This window comes from Clinocottus analis, unplaced genomic scaffold, assembly GCF_023055335.1.
Source record: "Clinocottus analis isolate CAN_PGR_092001 unplaced genomic scaffold, fCliAna1.0.p SCAF_39, whole genome shotgun sequence".
NCBI classification, from domain to species: domain Eukaryota; kingdom Metazoa; phylum Chordata; class Actinopteri; order Perciformes; family Cottidae; genus Clinocottus; species Clinocottus analis.
In genome coordinates, this window is record NW_027176142.1 from 330474 (window position 1) to 350473 (window position 20000).

The 20000-nt window shown below is 46.2% G+C and overlaps 1 protein-coding gene across 1 annotated transcript in view; it reads left to right on the forward strand.

The window, feature by feature from the left end:
* Positions 1–20000, forward strand: part of cacna2d3a (calcium channel, voltage-dependent, alpha 2/delta subunit 3a) — a 92645-nt gene that overhangs the window by 18399 nt on the left and 54246 nt on the right. The window contains 1 exon segment of the mRNA XM_068596655.1: positions 12620–12736. Within this exon segment, the coding sequence (XP_068452756.1) occupies positions 12620–12736 (117 nt within the window).

Sequence of the window (20000 nt, forward strand, 5' to 3'; positions counted from 1 at the left end):
CATTCTTTTATTTTACTTGAGTTACAGAAGTTTTAATGAAAGAGTTAAACGAGCTCTTCAGCCTGACTCTGTTTATGATTATCATCTTTTTAATCGACTACTTTGTTACATTACAATAAAACACTATTCAGTTGTGTTGAGCCCATTTCCACCACAAAAAAAAGAAACAAAAATAAATAAATAAAAAATTGGGACCAAAAATTAAATAAATAAATAAATAATTACGACCAAATTTTTTTTAATTTTTTAAATGAATTGGCTTTTTTTTTTTTCATTGACTTTTTTTTCGTTGACTTGAAAAAAGGCAACGAAAACAAAAAGGAAAACGTTTCCGTTTCATTCCAGGAGAGAAATGAGAACTTATCTACTGATTATTGTCAAAATTACAGTTACAGCCTAAATATAATTGTGTACACACAAAATACATTGTTGTCCTTCTATTGACAATTTTTAAGAACTGAGTAAATTACAAAGTCCACACATATAATAAATGAATTATTTACTTTAAAGTAACCATCAACAGGCTCACAGGTGGTTGACAACACTAAACTATCTTTTGGTAAATAACAAGAGCACATGAATATGAAACAGTGCTTGCAATGTTAAATTAAAATAGTACGTGAATTGAAACAAGATTGGATTATTATGGGACTTGTACTTTTTAGGAACAATACATATTTACATTTAAATGAAGGTATTGTAAAACCAAAGGGATGAAGTAACCCCTCTGAAGGGGCAGAACCCAAAATGCAACCCGCGTTTCTGGAGGGACCAATTGAGCAAAAATCATTGTTGGTGTTTATATTATGTTCTTCATTTAAATGTTTTATATTCTATTGCGTTACCTTCAAAGTGTCGACTCGTGCGTGTTGTGTGGTTCTCAGTGTTCGTTCCCTCTGGTGGTTCATTCATCCCCTCTTTCTCTGTGAGGCCTTCAAGGCCTTCAAGTCAAACTGCAGTCCAAAAGACACAACATCCCATAATGAACCTTCACTTGAAGGAATGAAGGAATGAAGGAATGAATGAAGGAATGAAGGAATGAATGAAGGAATGAAGGAATGAAGGAATGAATGAAGGAATGAATGAAGGAAGGAATGAAGGAAGGAATGAAGGAATGAATGAAGGAATGAATGAAGGAATGAAGGAATGAATGAAGGAAGGAATGAATGAAGGAAGGATTGAATGAAGGAATGAAGGAATGAAGGAAGGAAGGAATGAAGGAATGAAGGAATGAATGAATGAATGAAGGAAGGAATGAATGAAGGAATGAATGAATGAAGGAATGAAGGAAGGAATGAAGGAATGAATGAAGGAATGAATGAAGGAATGAAGGAATGAATGAAGGAAGGAATGAATGAAGGAAGGATTGAATGAAGGAATGAAGGAATGAAGGAAGGAAGGAATGAAGGAATGAAGGAATGAAGGAATGAATGAATGAAGGAATGAATGAATGAAGGAATGAATGAATGAAGGAAGGAATGAATGAAGGAATGAATGAAGGAATGAAGGAATGAATGAATGAAGGAAGGAATGAAGGAATGAATGATTGAAGGAATGAAGGAATGAATGATTGAAGGAATGAAGGAATGAATGAAGGAAGGAATGAATGAATGAATGAAGGAAGGAATGAATGAATGAATGAATGAATGACGGAAGGAAGGAAGGAAGGAAGGAAGGAAGGAATGAATGAATGAATATTACCTCAAAGCTCCTCAAAGTTTGCTCTCCGTCTGCTTTCTGCTGCTGAAGCTTGAGGCTGAACATGAGAGCTGCAGCGCAAAGTCCCACGAACACGACCGGAGGAACTGCAGAGACTATTGATCAGCTCCATGACTATTGATCAGCCCCATGACTATTGATCAGCTCCATGACTATTGATCAGCCCCATGACTATTGATCAGCTCCATGACTATTGATCAGCCCCATGACTATTGATCAGCTCCATGACTATTGATCAGCTCCATGACTATTGATCAGCTCCATGACTATTCATCAGCTCCATGACTATTCATCAGCTCCATGACTATTGATCAGCTCCATGACTATTGATCAGCTCCATGACTATTGATCAGCCCCATGACTATTGATCAGCCCCATGACTATTGATCAGCTCCATGACTATTGATCAGCTCCATGACTATTGATCAGCACCATGACTATTCATCAGCTCCATGACTATTGATCAGCTCCATGACTATTGATCAGCTCCATGACTATTGATCAGCTCCATGACTATTCATCAGCTCCATGACTATTGATCAGCCCCATGACTATTGATCAGCTCCATGACTATTGATCAGGCCATGACTATTCATCAGCTCCATGACTATTGATCAGCTCCATGACTATTGATCAGCTCCATGACTATTGATCAGGTCCATGTGAGCAGAGCTCCTCTGGTTCTGTTGTGAGGAAACTGAAAGATGGCGTCGTTAGAGGGACCAACGCCGGTACCAGTTATGCCATAAGGCATGTGTACTGCTGTTATTCTTGTGTGTGTGTGTGTGTGTGTGTGTGTGTGTGTGTGTGTGTGTGTGTGTGTGTGTGTGTGTGCGCGCGCGCAGCTGTTATTCCACTGTTACTTGTATTAGCCCTCAGGCAGCCTTTAAACACTGTTACTGCAAAAGCACTTAGACACACACACACACACACACACACACACACACACACACACTGCGGCGCTGCAGGTGGGGGATTGTGTTGAGTCGAATGGGTGAGTTGTGTAACTTCTTTATACTGAAATAAAAAAGAGCAAAGTGACATTATTTTAATTTAAACTGGGAGTGCTACTGCCTGGATGCTAACAGCATTGTAGCCATGTAGCATCGTAGCGCTCAGCGTTCGTGGCAGGATCCGACTGATTGTTCATGGGAACGTTTTATTTTGTTCATTGACCTTCGTGACTGAGATCAGAACTGAAACCCAAAAGGAAAACCAACAAAATACTTTCACTTTGTAGTTCTTTTAATTCTTTGGAAGGATTTAACTTTGGTTAACTTTTGGTCCCATAAATGCCTTAAAGTGGAGACATCAGCTGTTCTTTGTGTTTCATGCTCGTAAATATTACCAAGCACATGCAAAACTAAGATGATGATGATCACAATGAATAGCATACCTGCTACACATCAGCGCGTAAGCCTTGTCATTGTGAGCATGTTAGCATGTGACGTTAGCATTTTACAGCTAAGCTGTACTGTGTTGAGCTCCGGCCTCAGAGAGCCGGCGTCTTCGGGGAAGTGTCAAGACTTTAAACACGTCTCCAGTCTCCTAGCTCAACTTTACGGAAGTCGCACAAACACACGTACACAAACACACGTACACAAACACACAAACACACGTACACAAACACACGTACACAAACACACGTACACAAACACACGTACACAAACACACGTACACAAACACACGTACACAAACACATGTACACAAACACACGTACACAAACACATGTACACAAACACACGTACACAAACACACGTACACAAACACACGTACACAAACACACGTACACAAACAGATGTACACAAACAGATGTACACAAACACACGTACACAAACACACGTACACAAACACACGTACACAAACACACGTACACAAACACACGTACACAAACACACGTACACAAACACATGTACACAAACACACGTACACAAACACACGTACACAAACACACGTACACAAACACACGTACACAAACACACGTACACAAACAGACGTACACAAACACACGTACACAAACAGACGTACACAAACACACGTACACAAACACACGTACACAAACACACGTACACAAACAGACGTACACAAACAGACGTACACAAACACACGTACACAAACACACGTACACAAACACACGTACACAAACAGACGTACACAAACACACGTACACAAACACACGTACACAAACACACGTACACAAACAGACGTACACAAACACACGTACACAAACACACGTACACAAACACACGTACACAAACACACGTACACAAACACACGTACACAAACACACGTACACAAACACACGTACACAAACACACGTACACAAACACACGTACACAAACACACGTACACAAACACACGTACACAAACACACGTACACAAACACACGTACACAAACACACGTACACAAACACACGTACACAAACACACGTACACAAACACACGTACACAAACACACGTACACAAACAGACGTACACAAACACACGTACACAAACACACGTACACAAACACACGTACACAAACACACGTACACAAACACACGTACACAAACACACGTACACAAACACACGTACACAAACAGACGTACACAAACAGACGTACACAAACACACGTACACAAACACACGTACACAAACACACGTACACAAACAGACGTACACAAACAGACGTACACAAACACACGTACACAAACAGACGTACACAAACACACGTACACAAACACACGTACACAAACACACGTACACAAACACACGTACACAAACACACGTACACAAACAGACGTACACAAACAGACGTACACAAACACACGTACACAAACACACGTACACAAACACACGTACACAAACAGACGTACACAAACAGACGTACACAAACACACGTACACAAACACACGTACACAAACACACGTACACAAACACACGTACACAAACACACGTACACAAACACACGTACACAAACACACGTACACAAACACACGTACACAAACAGACGTACACAAACAGACGTACACAAACAGACGTACACAAACAGACGTACACAAACACACGTACACAAACACACGTACACAAACACACGTACACAAACACACGTACACAAACACACGTACACAAACACACGTACACAAACACACGTACACAAACAGACGTACACAAACAGATGTCATATGAACGCTGCATTAAAATGACCTTTCAAAAGAATCCTTTCACATCTGGTACAGAAGTTGTGGTTTTATTTTACAATAATTGTAATCACACGTAGACTCTGGAGGCAAAGGGACGTTGTGCGTCTTGGTGTGTAGTATTGATTTGTGTTGCACTTGAACGATCAGTCTTTGGTGCGTTTGGTCATTGAACCTCCAGAGATATTGATGGTTTTTCCTCCAGTTGATGACGCTGCATGAAGTCACTTCTGTTGCATTAAGACACGAATCTGATCCCACGAGGTTTATCTTTGTTTAAAGATGCTTTATGTCTTTGATTAGCGTGTACAGTCAGTGTTGGATTTACTGTGTGTGTGTGTGTGTGTGTGTGTGTGTGTGTGTGTGTGTGTGTGTGTGTGTGTGTGTGGGGAGTGTCTCTGCCACCAGATACGGGACTCAGACCAACATGCTTTTGAGGCGAGGAGGACAAGCGTGAAATGAATTGTTCCACTTCATCTGCGGCCGTCTTTTCTTTTAAAGGGAACAATTTGTCGGCTGCACACGAGGAAGAGAGGAAGGGATGAAGGGAGGAAGGGAGGAAGGGAGGAAGGGATGAAGGGAGGAAGGGAGGAAGGGATGAAGGGAGGAAGGGAGGAAGGGAGGAAGGGATGAAGGGATGAAGGGAGGAAAGGGAGGAAGGGAGGAAGGGATGAAGGGAGGAAAGGGAGGAAGGGAGGAAGGGATGAAGGGAGGAAAGGGAGGAAGGGAGGAAGGGAGGAAAGGGAGGAAGGGATGAAGGGAGGAAGGGATGAAGGGATGAAGGGAGGAAAGGGAGGAAGGGAGGAAGGGAGGAAGGGATGAAGGGAGGAAGGGAGGAAGGGATGAAGGGATGAAGGGAGGAAGGGAGGAAGGGAGGAAAGGGAGGAAGGGATGAAGGGAGGAAGGGAGGAAGGGAGGAAGGGATGAAGGGAGGAAGGGAGGAAGGGAGGAAGGGATGAAGGGATGAAAGGGAGGAAGGGAGGAAGGGAGGAAAGGGAGGAAGGGAGGAAAGGGAGGAAGGGAGGAAGGGATGAAGGGAGGAAGGGAGGAAGGCGGAAAGGAAGGAAGGGATGAAGGGAGGAAAGGGAGGAAGGGAGGAAAGGGGGAAGGTGGAAAGGAAGGAAGGGAGGAAAGGGAGGAAAGGGAGGAAAGGGAGGAAGGGAGGAAAGGGATGAAGGGAGGAAAGGGAGGAAGGGATAAAGGGAGGAAGGGATGAAGGGAGGAAGGGATGAAGGGAGGAAAGGGAGGAAGGGAGGAAAGGGAGGAAGGGATGAAGGGAGGAAGGGAGGAAAGGGAGGAAGGGAGGAAGGGATGAAGGGAGGAAAGGGAGGAAGGGAGGAAAGGGAGGAAGGGAGGAAGGGAGGAAAGGGAGGAAGGGAGGAAGGGATGAAGGGAGGAAAGGGAGGAAGGGATGAAGGAAGGAAGGGATGAAGGGAGGAAAGGGAGGAAGGGATGAAGGGAGGAAAGGGAGGAAGGGATGAAGGGAGGAAAGGGAGGAAAGGGATGAAGGGAGGAAGGGATGAAGGGAGGAAGGCGGAAAGGAAGGAAGGGATGAAGGGAGGAAAGGGATGAAGGGAGGAAAGGGAGGAAGGGAGGAAAGGGAGGAAGGGAGGAAGGGATGAAGGGAGGAAAGGGAGGAAGGGATGAAGGGAGGGAGGGAGGAAGGGAGGAAAGGGAGGAAGGCGGAAAGGAAGGAAAGGATGAAGGGAGGGAGGGAGGAAGGCGGAAAGGAAGGAAAGGATGAAGGGAGGAAAGGGAGGGAGGGAGGAAGGGAGGAAAGGGAGGAAGGCGGAAAGGAAGGAAAGGATGAAGGGAGGAAGGAAGGAAAGGATGAAGGGAGGAAAGGGAGGAAAGGGAGGAAGGGATGAAGGGAGGGAAGGGAGGAAGGCGGAAAGGAAGGAAAGGATGAAGGGAGGAAAGGGAGGAAGGGAGGAAGGGATGAAGGGAGGGAAGGAGGGCGCAGGATGCGTCGGCGTTGCTCTGACGCTCTGGTCCAGCAGTGGTTTCCTGCTGTGGATTCGGCTCCAGCAACAGACTCAGAGTTTAGAAGAGTTGCTGTGATGGACGATGCGTTCGCTGCAGACGCTGCTGCTCAGAGGCAGGAAGCAGCTTCACCTTCAGCCGTGTGAAGCCTCTGGGTCTCACCTTTCCTTGCTTTCTCTCCTCGCCTCCTTTCTCCTTGTTGCTGCACTCCCCTCCTCCTCTTCCTCCTCCTCTTCCTCAGGCATGTTGGCTGTAATTACAAACACGGCTTCGGGGACTCAGTCGTCCTTTAGAGGAAATTCTGACATTGCAAAACGTTTGTTCTCCGGATCGTGTTTTAGCAGAATCTGTATCTCGTACTGTCGGCTCAGGGTTGTGTTTTCACTGGGTAACATGTGAACAACATAGATATTGATCTGCTGGTAATGAATGGAGTATTGATTTATGGTTGAAAGAAAGAAAGAAAACATTTTGTTTAGTGCTCAAAAGAGTGTAAAAGATTTTCCTGTTTTCTACCTTTTTTGTATATTTTTTATTGTTCATGGAATCTGGAGGGAGGGGCTTGTGTGACAAACATGTGAACCTTGTGGACACACACACACACACACACACGTTCAGTCTCTTTTGTTCATTAAATCAGATCCATCTCGTCGTCAGACAAACAGGCAGAAGGAAACAAAACAGACAGATTTGCTTCTTGTGAATGAAAACAAGATGACAAAGCTTGACTCAGGACACACACACACACACACACACACACACACACACACACACACACACACACACACACACACACACACACACACTCTCAGGGTGATGCTCGTTGTCTTGGCACCTTCTGCCTCTCTTGTTCTGCTGTGAATGTTCAGCTTCATATTGAGAGAGAGAGATTGGGCGAGAGACAAAGAGATATTGTGAGAGAGAGAAGGTACAGTGAGCTCCGGTGATGCGTAAAATTAGCTGGGATTTGGGGAATTGGGCTTCAGTCTTAGTGTGAAATGATTTTTTCCCTTCATTAATCATTTCATTATCAAACCCAAAGGAAATGACAGACAAAACACCCGAGATATGATGTCATTCACACGTGGTATGATGTCATTAACATGTGGTATGATGTCATTCACACGTGGTATGATGTCATTAACATGTGGTATGATGTCATTAACACGTGGTATGATGTCATTCACACATGGTATGATGTCATTAACATGTAGTATGATGTCATTCACACATGGTATGATGTCATTAACATGTGGTATGACGTCATTCACACGTGGTATGATGTCATTAACATGTGGTATGACGTCATTCACACGTGGTATGATGTCATTAACATGTGGTATGATGTCATTCACACGTGGTATGACGTCATTCACATGCGGTATGATGTCATTAACATGTGGTATGATGTCATTAACATGTGGTATGATGTCATTCACACATGGTATGATGTCATTAACACGTGGTATGACGTCATTAACACATAGTATGATGTCATTAACATGTGGTATGACGTCATTCACACGTGGTATGATGTCATTAACATGTGGTATGACGTCATTCACACGTGGTATGATGTCATTAACATGTGGTATGATGTCATTAACATGTGGTATGATGTCATTCACACATGGTATGATGTCATTAACACGTGGTATGACGTCATTAACACATAGTATGATGTCATTAACATGTGGTATGATGTCATTCACACGTGGTATGATGTCATTTACACGTGGTATGATGTCATTAACATGTGGTATGATGTCATTAACATGTGGTATGACGTCATTCACATGTGGTATGATGTCTGAGCACAGTGTGGTACTCAAGAGATAAATACTCTTTATTCTGAGTAACACGCTAAGCCCCGCCCTCCTCAGCTGCCAATCATTTAAAATGCTTGATTAGAGGATTGATAGTTCACTTAAAGATGATAAAACATCGTCCATCTATCAGTGAACAGCAGCAGCTGGAGAGTCGATCACCTGCATCATACAGGAGGAAAAATAAGTTTGTGTTGCTCATGGTATGAAAAGTAATAAGCACTTCATCTTCCAATGTGTTTTTCAGAAAGACACACACAATGTGTCCATAATGCAATATCACTTTTCAGAGCTGTGAAATAAAAATATTTTACCAGAAGAGGCAGATATTTCAAAGAGTCATTTTTCCTTTTCTGCAAAAGGAAAAATGGTTTCTGTGTTTCTGGTGAACCGATCCGTCGCTACAAGATGAGGCTGAATATTGTTCATGAACCGTCTGGTCAAATGTTTGGAAACTAGTGTTACAATATGGAAGCGCTCGTGAAGCTGAAGCTCAGGATCTGTTTCAGGGAGCGCTGCAGACGTCTCTCTGGTGGAACGTGAGCGCCTGTGAACCAGGCTAGCGTCCAGCTGCACAACCAGCAAGTAGACCGATCCCACAGGAAAAGGGAACATCATTCTGTGAAGTCGGGTCAGAACAGTCCTGGAAGATGGAGTCATTGCTCTGCAGGAGACCAGCAGCGAGAAGACGTGAAGAGTTGCATCCCAGCAGCAGCAGAACGAACTGCTGCTGCTGCTCAGGTGGCAACGAAGACGTCTTCCTTTCAAAGTATTCAAATCAAGGATGTGAAGCAGCGCGGCACGTTGTAGGTTTATTGTATTAGAGGTTAAGTTGCCAGTAGAGCCGCTGGAGACGCTCTCCTGTCTCCTGGAAACGCTTGTGGATGTCAGCTGGCTTCCTGTGACGGTGATGTGATGTGAAGAGGCTAGCTTCAGGCTAATTAGCGCTGCTCTGCTCGGCCTGCCTGACTGAGCACAGCGCTGCAGACGGCCTGCGGTCATCTGGACCCTGTTTGCCTCTCGCTGCTACACAAGCACACAAACACACACACAAACACACACACACACACACACACACACTGGGCTCGTCCACGGCTCTCAGGGCTTCATGCTGAAACGTGTCACATGTCAGGATTTATTGCTGCTGCAGACAAAAATACACTTTAGAATTGTGTTCAGGGAGAATCTTTAGCAATGACTGCATCCATGAAGTCAGCCGTTCATTTTTATAACTAGCAGAGGAAGAGAAGAAGATGGAGGAAAGAGGACAGCAGGAGAGACACAGCGAGAGAGAAGGAGGAGCTCCAGGGGTCAAGTGAAGGAAGAATGACAAAGATTACACTGGTGGAGAAACCAGTCAAACCAGTTCAGGTTTGAACCGCCGCTGACCCGTCAGCATGAACCCCAACCAACACAGGAAGCAGGAAGCAGAAACTAGAACCAGGAAGCAGGAACTAGAACCAGGAGCCAGGAAGCAGGAACCAGGAGCCAGGAAGCAGGAACCAGGAGCCAGGAAGCAGGAACTAGAACCAGGAGCGAGGAAGCAGGAACTAGAACCAGGAGCCAGGAAGCAGGAACTAGAACCAGGAGCGAGGAAGCAGGAAGCAGGAACTAGAACCAGGAGCCAGGAAGCAGGAACCAGGAGCCAGGAAGCAGGAACCAGGAGCCAGGAAGCAGGAACTAGAACCAGGAGCCAGGAAGCAGGAACTAGAACCAGGAGCCAGGAAGCAGGAACTAGAACCAGGAGCGAGGAAGCAGGAAGCAGGAACTAGAACCAGGAGCGAGGAACCAGGAGCCAGGAAGCAGGAACCAGGAAGCAGGAACCAGGAGCCAGGAAGCAGGAACTAGGAGCCAGGATTGTCTTTGATCGTTTGTGTCCTCCGAGGCGCAGCAGGCGTCCTCAGTGGGATCATCGCTGTGAGCTTCAGACGTTCTGCTCGCTGTGATTCGCTCCTGAGTCATCAGTCACTCTGATTGGTTCCAGAACTTGTGACTCCAGGCTGGAATTAAAAGGCAGCGCCGTCGGCCGAGGGACAAAAGTTAGTTTGAGGAAAATGAGGAAGTTGTGGCAGAGAGGCAGCGTTTCAAAGCAGACTGACGGTTCAGAGAGTGAACATCGTGTTGTGAAGATGAAGATGAAGATGAAGCGCTGAGAGTCTCCCTGCTGGTCTGATGCCGTTCAGCATCTCTGCTCATCCTCCACGTGTCTCATGACCTCTGACCCCTTCAGGACCTCCATGGAGCTAACTCATCACTCCAGTATCACAGCATCTCTTCCACTTAAGCTCTTATTTTAAATCCATACGAAAGCCGACGCTTCTCTTCTGCCCACCTGCAGCTCTTCACTTCCACATGTGAAGCTCTGAGCTCTCTTTACATCTCTCTTTACCTCTCTCTCCATCTCTCTTTACCTCCCTCTTTACCTCTCTCTCTATCTCTCTTTACCTCCCTCTTTACCTCCCTCTTTACCTCTCTCCATCTCTCTTTACCTCTCTCTCTCTCTCTTTACCTCCCTCTTTACCTCTCTCCATCTCTCTTTACCTCTCTCTCTCTCTCTCTCTCTCTCTCTCTCCATCTCTCTCCATCTCTCTTTACCTCCCTCTTTACCTCTCTCCATCTCTCTTTACCTCTCTCTCTCTCTCTCTCTCTCTCTCTCTCTCTCTCTCTCTCTCTCTCTCTCTCCATCTCTCTGTTCATCATCCTGCTTCTCTTCTTTTAGATCCTCTCATCCCTTCTTTTCTTGTCGTTGCATATCTGTGATCTCTTTGCTGCCACAGTGTTCGCTCTCCTCTGGGATGGAAGCAATCGAGCAACGTGCACAAACGTCTAATAATAATAATAATAATAATAATAATAATAATAATTAAACAATCAATGTTCAAATGTCGTGATACAGAAACAATATTCCTGTCTGCTCGGTGACGACCTGCAGCGTCCTGAACCACAAGCTTTGTGTGTTGTTGTGTGTCCTCAGTGTGTTGTTGTGTCTCCTGTGTGTGTGTGTGTGTGTGTGTGTGTGTTGTTGTGTCTCCTGAGTGTGTGTGTGTGTGTTGTTGTGTCTCCTGAGTGTGTGTGTGTGTGTTGTTGTATCTCCTGTGTGTGTGTGTTGTGTGTCCTGATCCCTCCTCCCAGCTGTGTGTGAGCAGGTTGGCATCACATTAGTGATATTTGATATTTGATGTGCAGCTAATCTGTTTAATCCCGACCAGAGAAACACGGTCGCCTGAAGCTTTGCAGAGATTTCAGAAATTCATTTTGCTCTTTCTGGGCGTCGTGTGCGTCCTCACGCGTGTGCGTCCTCATGTCGCTCTGCAGCCGCGTGTGCTAAAGAACGAGCAGGACGTCATGACATGTAGCTGCTGCAGAGAAGCTGTGAGTGAGAGAGAGAGAGAGAGAGAGTGAGAGAGTGTGTGTGAGAGTGTGTGTGTGAGAGTGTGTGAAAGTGTGTATGAGAGTGTGTTAGTGTGTTAGTGTTAGCGTGTTAGCGTGTTAGCGTGTTAGCGTGGGGTCAGTGCTGTGCTGCTCACACTGAAGCTGCTGATCCTCCTTTTGTTTTGTTTATGTGACTTTTGAACCACAGAGTTTGGTTTTGGTGAACTGCTACACAACATGTCACATGTCTGTTCATCTTTCTAGCGTTTTCTAAACATGTCTTCCTTTTCTCTTTTTCCTTATTGAACATCTGCTCTTATGAAATATGCTGCAAACAACCTGCAAACTTGTAATTTTAGTTCATATAAATAAACTGATTTTTAAAGCTTTCTTATTTCCCAAAACACCCTCAATACAGTAAAGCTTCCATCGGTATGTTTGGAGTGTAAATTGTTGGCGTTATCTTGATGTCCTGATCAATATTTTGTACGTCAGTATACTTGATGTCGTTCTCTAAACTCTGAACGTTCTTTCCTCTCAGAAATACAAGGAGTTTGAGCGCGCCGTGCGCCTGGAGGAGATGGACGGGCTGCGGCTGGTCAAGAGACTCGCTGACGACATGGAGGAGATGTTCCACAAGAAAGCTCAGGCCATGAAGGTACCACAGCTGACCGACCGTCACACACACCGCTGAGGACGAAGACACACATTAAATATAATCTAGTTACAAAACACAAGCACAGATAGAAACGACTTCCAGGTTCCTTCAGGAACACTGACGGAGCTCAGAGAGTCACTGAAGAGCCTCACTGTGTGTGTGTGTGTGTGTGTGTGTGTGTGTGTGTGTGTGTGTGTCCGCGGTGCCTTCAGGCTCCAGGTGATGGATCTTATCAGCACGACTTGGTGCCGTCAACACAAATTGTGTTTCTCTGTGAGAGTCTGGTCCGAGGACACGAGCTGAAGGAAGCGAGTGAGGAGAGAGGACAGATAGTGACACACTACATCCTCACTTCAGTTGTTCATGTGTTCACGTGTTCATGTGTTCATCCCGTTCCTGCTGCCATGGGCTGGCCGTACCGTGTTTCCCTCCTCGTGGACGCTCTTCCTCGTCCTCTTCCTCAGCTGAACCAGGAACACAGAGGAGATGGAGTGCTGCTCTCATGCAGCGATGCAGAGTTCTGCTTCTGTTTTAACTCCAGTAATAAATGGAGCACTGGACCAGTTTCACCATGATTAACATCTTTGTTTTGGAATTACAGCGCTGCTGTTGAACCAGGATCACCTGCACGTCTTCTACCTCTGTCCGTACGTTACAGAGACGTGTCCACCAAAGGATCATCTTAACTTAACTTAACTTACCTTACCTTATCTCACCTGGTCAACTAGTTGTCTGACACACGTTGAGTCTGTTCTGTCAGATCAGATCTCTTGACTCTAAAGACGTGACGTTGGGTTGCATCCCTGCAGGCTTGAGCACTAAGGTCCTGGTTCCTGGGTCCTGGGTCCTGGGTCCTGGGTCTTGGTTCCTGTGTTCTGGTTCCTGGGTCCTGGGTCCTGGGTCCTGGGTCCTGGGTCTTGGTTCCTGTGTTCTGGTTCCTGGGTCCTGGGTCCTGGTTCCTGTGTTCTGGTTCCTGGGTCCTGGGTCCTGGGTCCTGGGTTCTGGTTCCTGGGTCCTGAGTCCTGGGTCCTGGGTCCTGGGTCCTGTGTCCTGTGTCCTGGGTCCTGGGTCCTGGTTCTTGGGTCCTGGGTCCTGGGTCCTGGGTCCTGGTTCCTGGGTCCTGGGTCCTGGGTCCTGGGTCCTGGGTCCTGGTTCTTGGGTCCTGTGTCCTGGGTCCTGTGTCCTGGGTCCTGTGTCCTGGGTCCTGTGTCCTGGTTCTTGGGTCCTGTGTCCTGGGTCCTGTGTCCTGGGTCCTGGTTCTTGGGTCCTGGGTCCTGGGTCCTGGGTCCTGTGTCCTGTGTCCTGTGTCCTGGGTCCTGGGTCCTGGGTCCTCAGCAGCGGGCCGGGTGCTCGATGCCCGGCGCTTGTTCATCTGTCCTCGTGTGTTGGAGTAGAAGTTCTGTTGGTTGATGAGACGATGAGGTGAAAGCTGAGGGAGGAACAGGAGGAACAAATGTTCTGTGGAAGAAGAAGAAGGAAGAGAAGTGAGGATTTAACCCTTGAGATGCTAACAGTTAGCTCTGTGGTGGATTGTTAGTCCAACGCATGCAAAGGAAGTGTCATTGAGTCTTCCCCCCTCATTTTCTCCATCTTGCTCTTATTTCTCCAGCTTTCATGGCTCAAACCCTCGTCTGTGTCCTCGTGAGCATCCTCGCTGCTTCCTCCAGCATCCTTCCTTCCCTCCTTCGTCTCCTTCTCTCGGCCTCTTCCCATCTCTCTGCTTTTTGTATATTTGGCGCTTCAGCGATTCAATTTCCGTGCCGGCGCTCCGCCTGTCCGTCAGCCAGGTTTTATCTTCCCATCTCCACATCGCTGCTCGCTTTTTATCGCACGCCGCCGCCCGCTGAGCGCCGCCGCCTCAGTGCTGCCTCAGTGCTGCCTCAGTGCTGCCTCGGTGCTGCCTCGGTGCTGCCTCGGTGCTGCCTCAGTGCTGCCTCAGTGCTGCCTCAGTGCTGCCTCGGTGCTGCCTCAGTGCTGCCTCAGTGCTGCCTCGGTGCTGCCTCAGTGCTGCCTCGGTGCTGCCTCAGTGCTGCCTCGGTGCTGCCTCAGTGTTGCTTTGGTACTGCCTCGGTGCTGCCTCAGTGCTGCTTTGGTGCTGCCTCGGTGCTGCCTCAGTGTTGCTTTGGTGCTGCCTCAGTGCTGCTTTGGTGCTGCCTCGGTGCTGCCTCAGTGCTGCTTTGGTGCTGCCTCAGTGCTGCTTTGGTGCTGCCTCGGTGCTGCCTCAGTGCTGCTTTGGTGCTGCCTCAGTGCTGCTTTGGTGCTGCCTCGGTGCTGCCAACGTGTTGGAGTGCAGAGTTCATCTTCTTTTGTGCGTTTAGATAATGTTTCACACAGCGAGACAGACGGGAGAGAAATGTGTGTATGAGTTAAATACACGTGTGTGTGTGTGTGTCTCTGTGTGTGTGTGTGTGTGTGTGTGTGGTATTGTTTGTGTGTGTACCAGACAGAGTGATTGTATGTATTTATAATTGGTGTTTGATTGTGTTCGTCTCCTTTCCTCTTTCCTTATCAGCCGGCTGGAAGTGAAGCTTTGGGTGAAAGCGGTTGTGTGTTCAGGTTGTGTGTTCGGGTTGTGTGTTCGGGTTGTGTGTTCGGGTTGTGTGTTCGGGTTGTGTGTTCGGGTTGTGTGTTCGGGTTGTGTGTTCAGGTTGTGTGTTCAGGTTGTGTGTTCAAGTTGTGTGTTCAAGTTGTGTTTTCGGGTTGTGTGTTCAGGTTGTGTGTTCAGGTTGTGTGTTCAGGTTGTGTGTTCAAGTTGTGTGTTCGGGTTGTGTGTTCAGGTTGTTTGAACCAATTGTATTTCAGCTCCATTGTTATCGTTAAAAGGACCAATGGGAGTGTGTCAAAGTGAAGAGTTGTGTGTCTTTGTGGCTTTACAGGTGTGTGTTGTTCCTTTCCTCTTTCCTCTCCTTCCTCGTCTCCTTAAAGGAAACAGTGAACTTGTTGTTTGAGTTGAGAGGCGTGCAGCTTCGTGTCTTTGAAGTCGAGCGTTAAACGCTCTTCAAAGCAGCGACGCTGCCGGCGGCTCGTCGTGTTCTCACCTGCTGTCATTCACCTGCGGCTGCGCTGCAGCGCTGCATGGTGTACGGGACATGAGAGGCTCACACGGGATTTAAATTACATTCTCTGCAAAACATCCTTTGAAAGTGAATTTTGGCCTGCTGACATGTTCGGGGAATTAAAACACAAAGCGTTTAATAAATGTGAGACGACTCATCTGCTGATTGAATTAAGATGTTTCCTCTGAACATTCACCTGCTGAACAGGTGACGACGTCGCTGAAAGGAAGCTGTCGGGGTGAACAAGTTGTGCTGTGCCTTCATGTCCACCACAGAGTCAGACACAGTGAAGAAACTGTTGGTTTCTTATTCATACGAGTCTGACGCTGAGAGAGCTGAACCTCTCCAGCAGCATCCATCATGGCCGACGCTGACGCTACACGTCTGATAGCTTGAACGGTGCAGCTCGTCTCTGCTTGTCCTCCTCTGTCCTCTTTCCTCCTCTTGTGTATATATATATATATATATATATATATATATATATATATATATATATATATATATAAATGTCTGTCAACATTTTCAAATCTAAAAGTTTAAGATGAAAAATAAAATATTGCGTCGAGACATGAGCTAAAGAGATGAAGAGCAGATCGAGTATCTGTGAGGATGAGAGAGGAAAGGAGAGGAAAGGAGAGGAGAGGAAAGGAGAGAAGAGGAGAGGAGAGGAGAGAAGAGGAAAGGAGAGAAGAGGAAAGGAGAGGAAAGGAGAGGAGAGGAAAGGAGAGGAGAGGAGAGGAAAGGAGAGAAGAGAAGAGGAGAGGAGAGGCGAGGAAAGGAGAGGAGAGGAGAGGAGAGGAGAGGAGAGGAAAGGAGAGGAGAGAAGAGGAGAGGAGAGGAGAGGCGAGGAAAGGAGAGAAGAGGAGAGGAGAGGAAAGGAGAGGAGAGGAAAGGAGAGGAGAGGAGAGGCGGTGCTGCCTTCATGTTCTCTTTGTTTCCATCAGTCAGCAGAACGGCTGAGAACTTGTGAAGTATTGATTATTGGGACTGTTTCAAACCCACATCTCCTCTCTCTCTCTCTCTCTCTCTCTCTCTCTCTCTCTCTCTCTCTCTCTCTCTCTCTCTGTGTTCTTGGCTGAAACACAATCTGAACGTCTGAATGTTCAAACGGAGGCAGCAAAGTGTCACAGAGCACTTTTTCATTTTGTTGATGCTGCAACTCTCCCCGGCTGCTCGGGCAACATTAATTGCTGTCCCCGGTTGTATTGATGGCCGATCCGATCCCACGGACCCGACCTCTGGCAGAACCAGGACCCAGAGGACACGACCCGCCGGGCCGGGGCCCCGTTAGCGTTTCCTCCTGCAGAGCAGATTATTCAGGTGCATTAGCTTAGCACGAGTTTATGAAAAGCTAGGCAGCTATTCCAGATGTGAGGACAGACGTCGAACCGCTATCGACACACGCAAACATGCAAAAGTTGTGTATTGCAACTCTGCTTTATAGAGCAACACATTGCCCCCTGCTGGAGGAAACTATGTTGCTTTATAGAGCAACACATTGCCTCCTGCTGGAGGAAACTATGTTGCTTTATAGAGCAACACATTGCCTCCTGCTGCAGGCTTAGTGTACCTCTTTAACTAAAGTTTCAGTCACGTGTGTGACCCCGCCCTCCTCGGCTTCTCTGACAGCAGTTGTTAGCATAGCTTAGCTTAGCGGGATGACAGCGTTCGCTAACTCTCACAGCGTTAGTGTTCATTCATGGTGCAGACGTGTGCTGAGGTCAGCAGTACGCACAGGAACAATGAGAACAGAGACAATGAGAACAGAAACAATGAGAACAGAGACAATGAGAACAGAGACAATGAGAACAGAGACAGTGAGAACAGAGACAATGAGAACAGAAACAATGAGAACAAGAACAATGAGAACAGAAACAATGAGAACAGAGACAATGAGAACAAGAACAATGAGAACAAGAACAATGAGAACAGAAACAATGAGAACAGAGACAATGAGAACAGAAACAATGAGAACAAGAACAATGAGAACAGAAACAATGAGAACAGAGACAATGAGAACAGAAACAATGAGAACAGAAACAATGAGAACAGAAACAATGAGAACAGAGACAATGAGAACAAGAACAATGAGAACAGAAACAATGAGAACAGAGACAATGAGAACAGAGACAATGAGAACAGAGACAATGAGAACAGAGACAATGAGAACAGAGACAGTGAGAACAGAGACAATGAGAACAAGAACAATGAGAACAGAGACAATGAGAACAGAAACAATGAGAACAAGAACAATGAGAACAGAAACAATGAGAACAGAGACAATGAGAACAGAAACAATGAGAACAGAGACAATGAGAACAGAAACAATGAGAACAGAGACAATGAGAACAGAGACAGTGAGAACAGAAACAATGAGAACAGAGACAATGAGAACAGAAACAATGAGAACAGAAACAATGAGAACAGAGACAATGAGAACAGAGACAATGAGAACAGAGACAATGAGAACAGAAACAATGAGAACAGAGACAATGAGAACAGAAACAATGAGAACAGAGACAATGAGAACAAGAACAATGAGCCATCAGCTGACGGCTTGATGAAGGAGATCGTTTATGAACTTCTGAAAGTGTAAACAAGCTGAATTCTTTGTCGGGCCGATCATAATCACAGGATGTCAGATAATGAAAGCAGGTAGATGAGGAACAGAGGAAGTGACTGAGTGAAGGAGGCGGAACGGAAATGATGGAAGACATTGTTTTAACTTCCACCTCGAGGAAACGGGAGAAACATTAGGAGAGTCAGATCTAAACTATCAGAACCAGCTGATCAACAGCTGATCAACAGCTGATTGATCGCGGGCATCAGTCTGAGCTGACGTTCAGACTGGAGCAAAACATCTATTTTAATAAAAGCATCTGCTCCCTTCCTGTTGTTTGATTCTGGCAACAACAAATCACAAATGAAAGGAGCCCGAGGTGATTCAGAGATAATGGATCCCGACCGCGACCAGATGAGTCTGGTCTAATCAGGTTTGTCCTGATAATCGAAGCTCTGTCGTGACGATGGAGACCAGCAGACATTTCTTCTCTTGCTAACAAACCTCATCCAGTCACCAGCGTCCTGTTCGCGCCGGTGAAGGCCGGCGGCGGCGGCGGCGGCGGCGGCGGCGGCGGCGGCGTGAGCGTGTTTTCAGGGAGACAACCGGCCGGCCTCTCCGGCTGTGCCAGTTTAATTATTGCTGTCATCTCGTAGCGAGCCGCGACACAACGGCTTGAGAAAAAGTAATTTCCTCTCTCTTCTAAACTGCAGCATGTGCTTTGGCAGGACCACCTCCTGACAAAGAGACATGGCGGGCTCATTTGCATATCTGCGAGACACACAAACACACGCGGGCAGACCGTACGCCCACAGTGACACAACGCACACACAAAGACAAACACAACACCTGCAGTGTTGGTCCTGGTGATGTGCTGGAATTGAAATTCACAGGCGTGAGCGAGCTACTGATCTCTAATCTGTTTCTCCGATTGAAAACTCCCTCCTACTATGCGAGTTATTTTTACCTCCAGCTTTAACTGCCATCACGCTGCATCAGTAACAGGATGAATAACACGCCGGAGGAGATTATGCACAGGTGGAATCAAGTGTTCAGTCCAGATTCATGATAATTGGCCTTGTATGAATATGATGTCGTGAAAATGTTAAAGCTCGTTGTTTTTTATGCGTATTAAGAGACTCAACTGCGAGTCACAACAGATGGAAATTACACTTTTTTTATTTAGAATAATTGTTATATAATCATAATTTCTTTCAGACCATCTTAGAGCTGCTTTTTGAAAAGTTATTAAACACAATATCTCTATGAATCCGTTCATGACGTGTTGACTCACAGCTTCTCACGGAGGATCTGCTGTGTGGTTTAAAACAAAGGTCCATCAGCGCCGCTGACCTCACAGTCGGTGGTCATGTGGTCATGTGACAGCGAGCAGCCGTGTGCTCATTAAACTATGAAGATCTAGGTTTGGAACAGACAGTCTTATGGAGAGTTAAGTTCTCCTCAAGACGTTCCTTCTTCATTCCTGACATTCGGCTCCACCAAGCAGCTGTCAATCAAGAGGCTCCTCCTTAAAGCATGAAATACCTTATAAACCCAAATCTATTAGAAAAATAACAACAACACTTATGCGACTCACATCAGTGTGTTAAATAATGTCAGAAACCATCTTGTTTGAACTTTTTGTTCT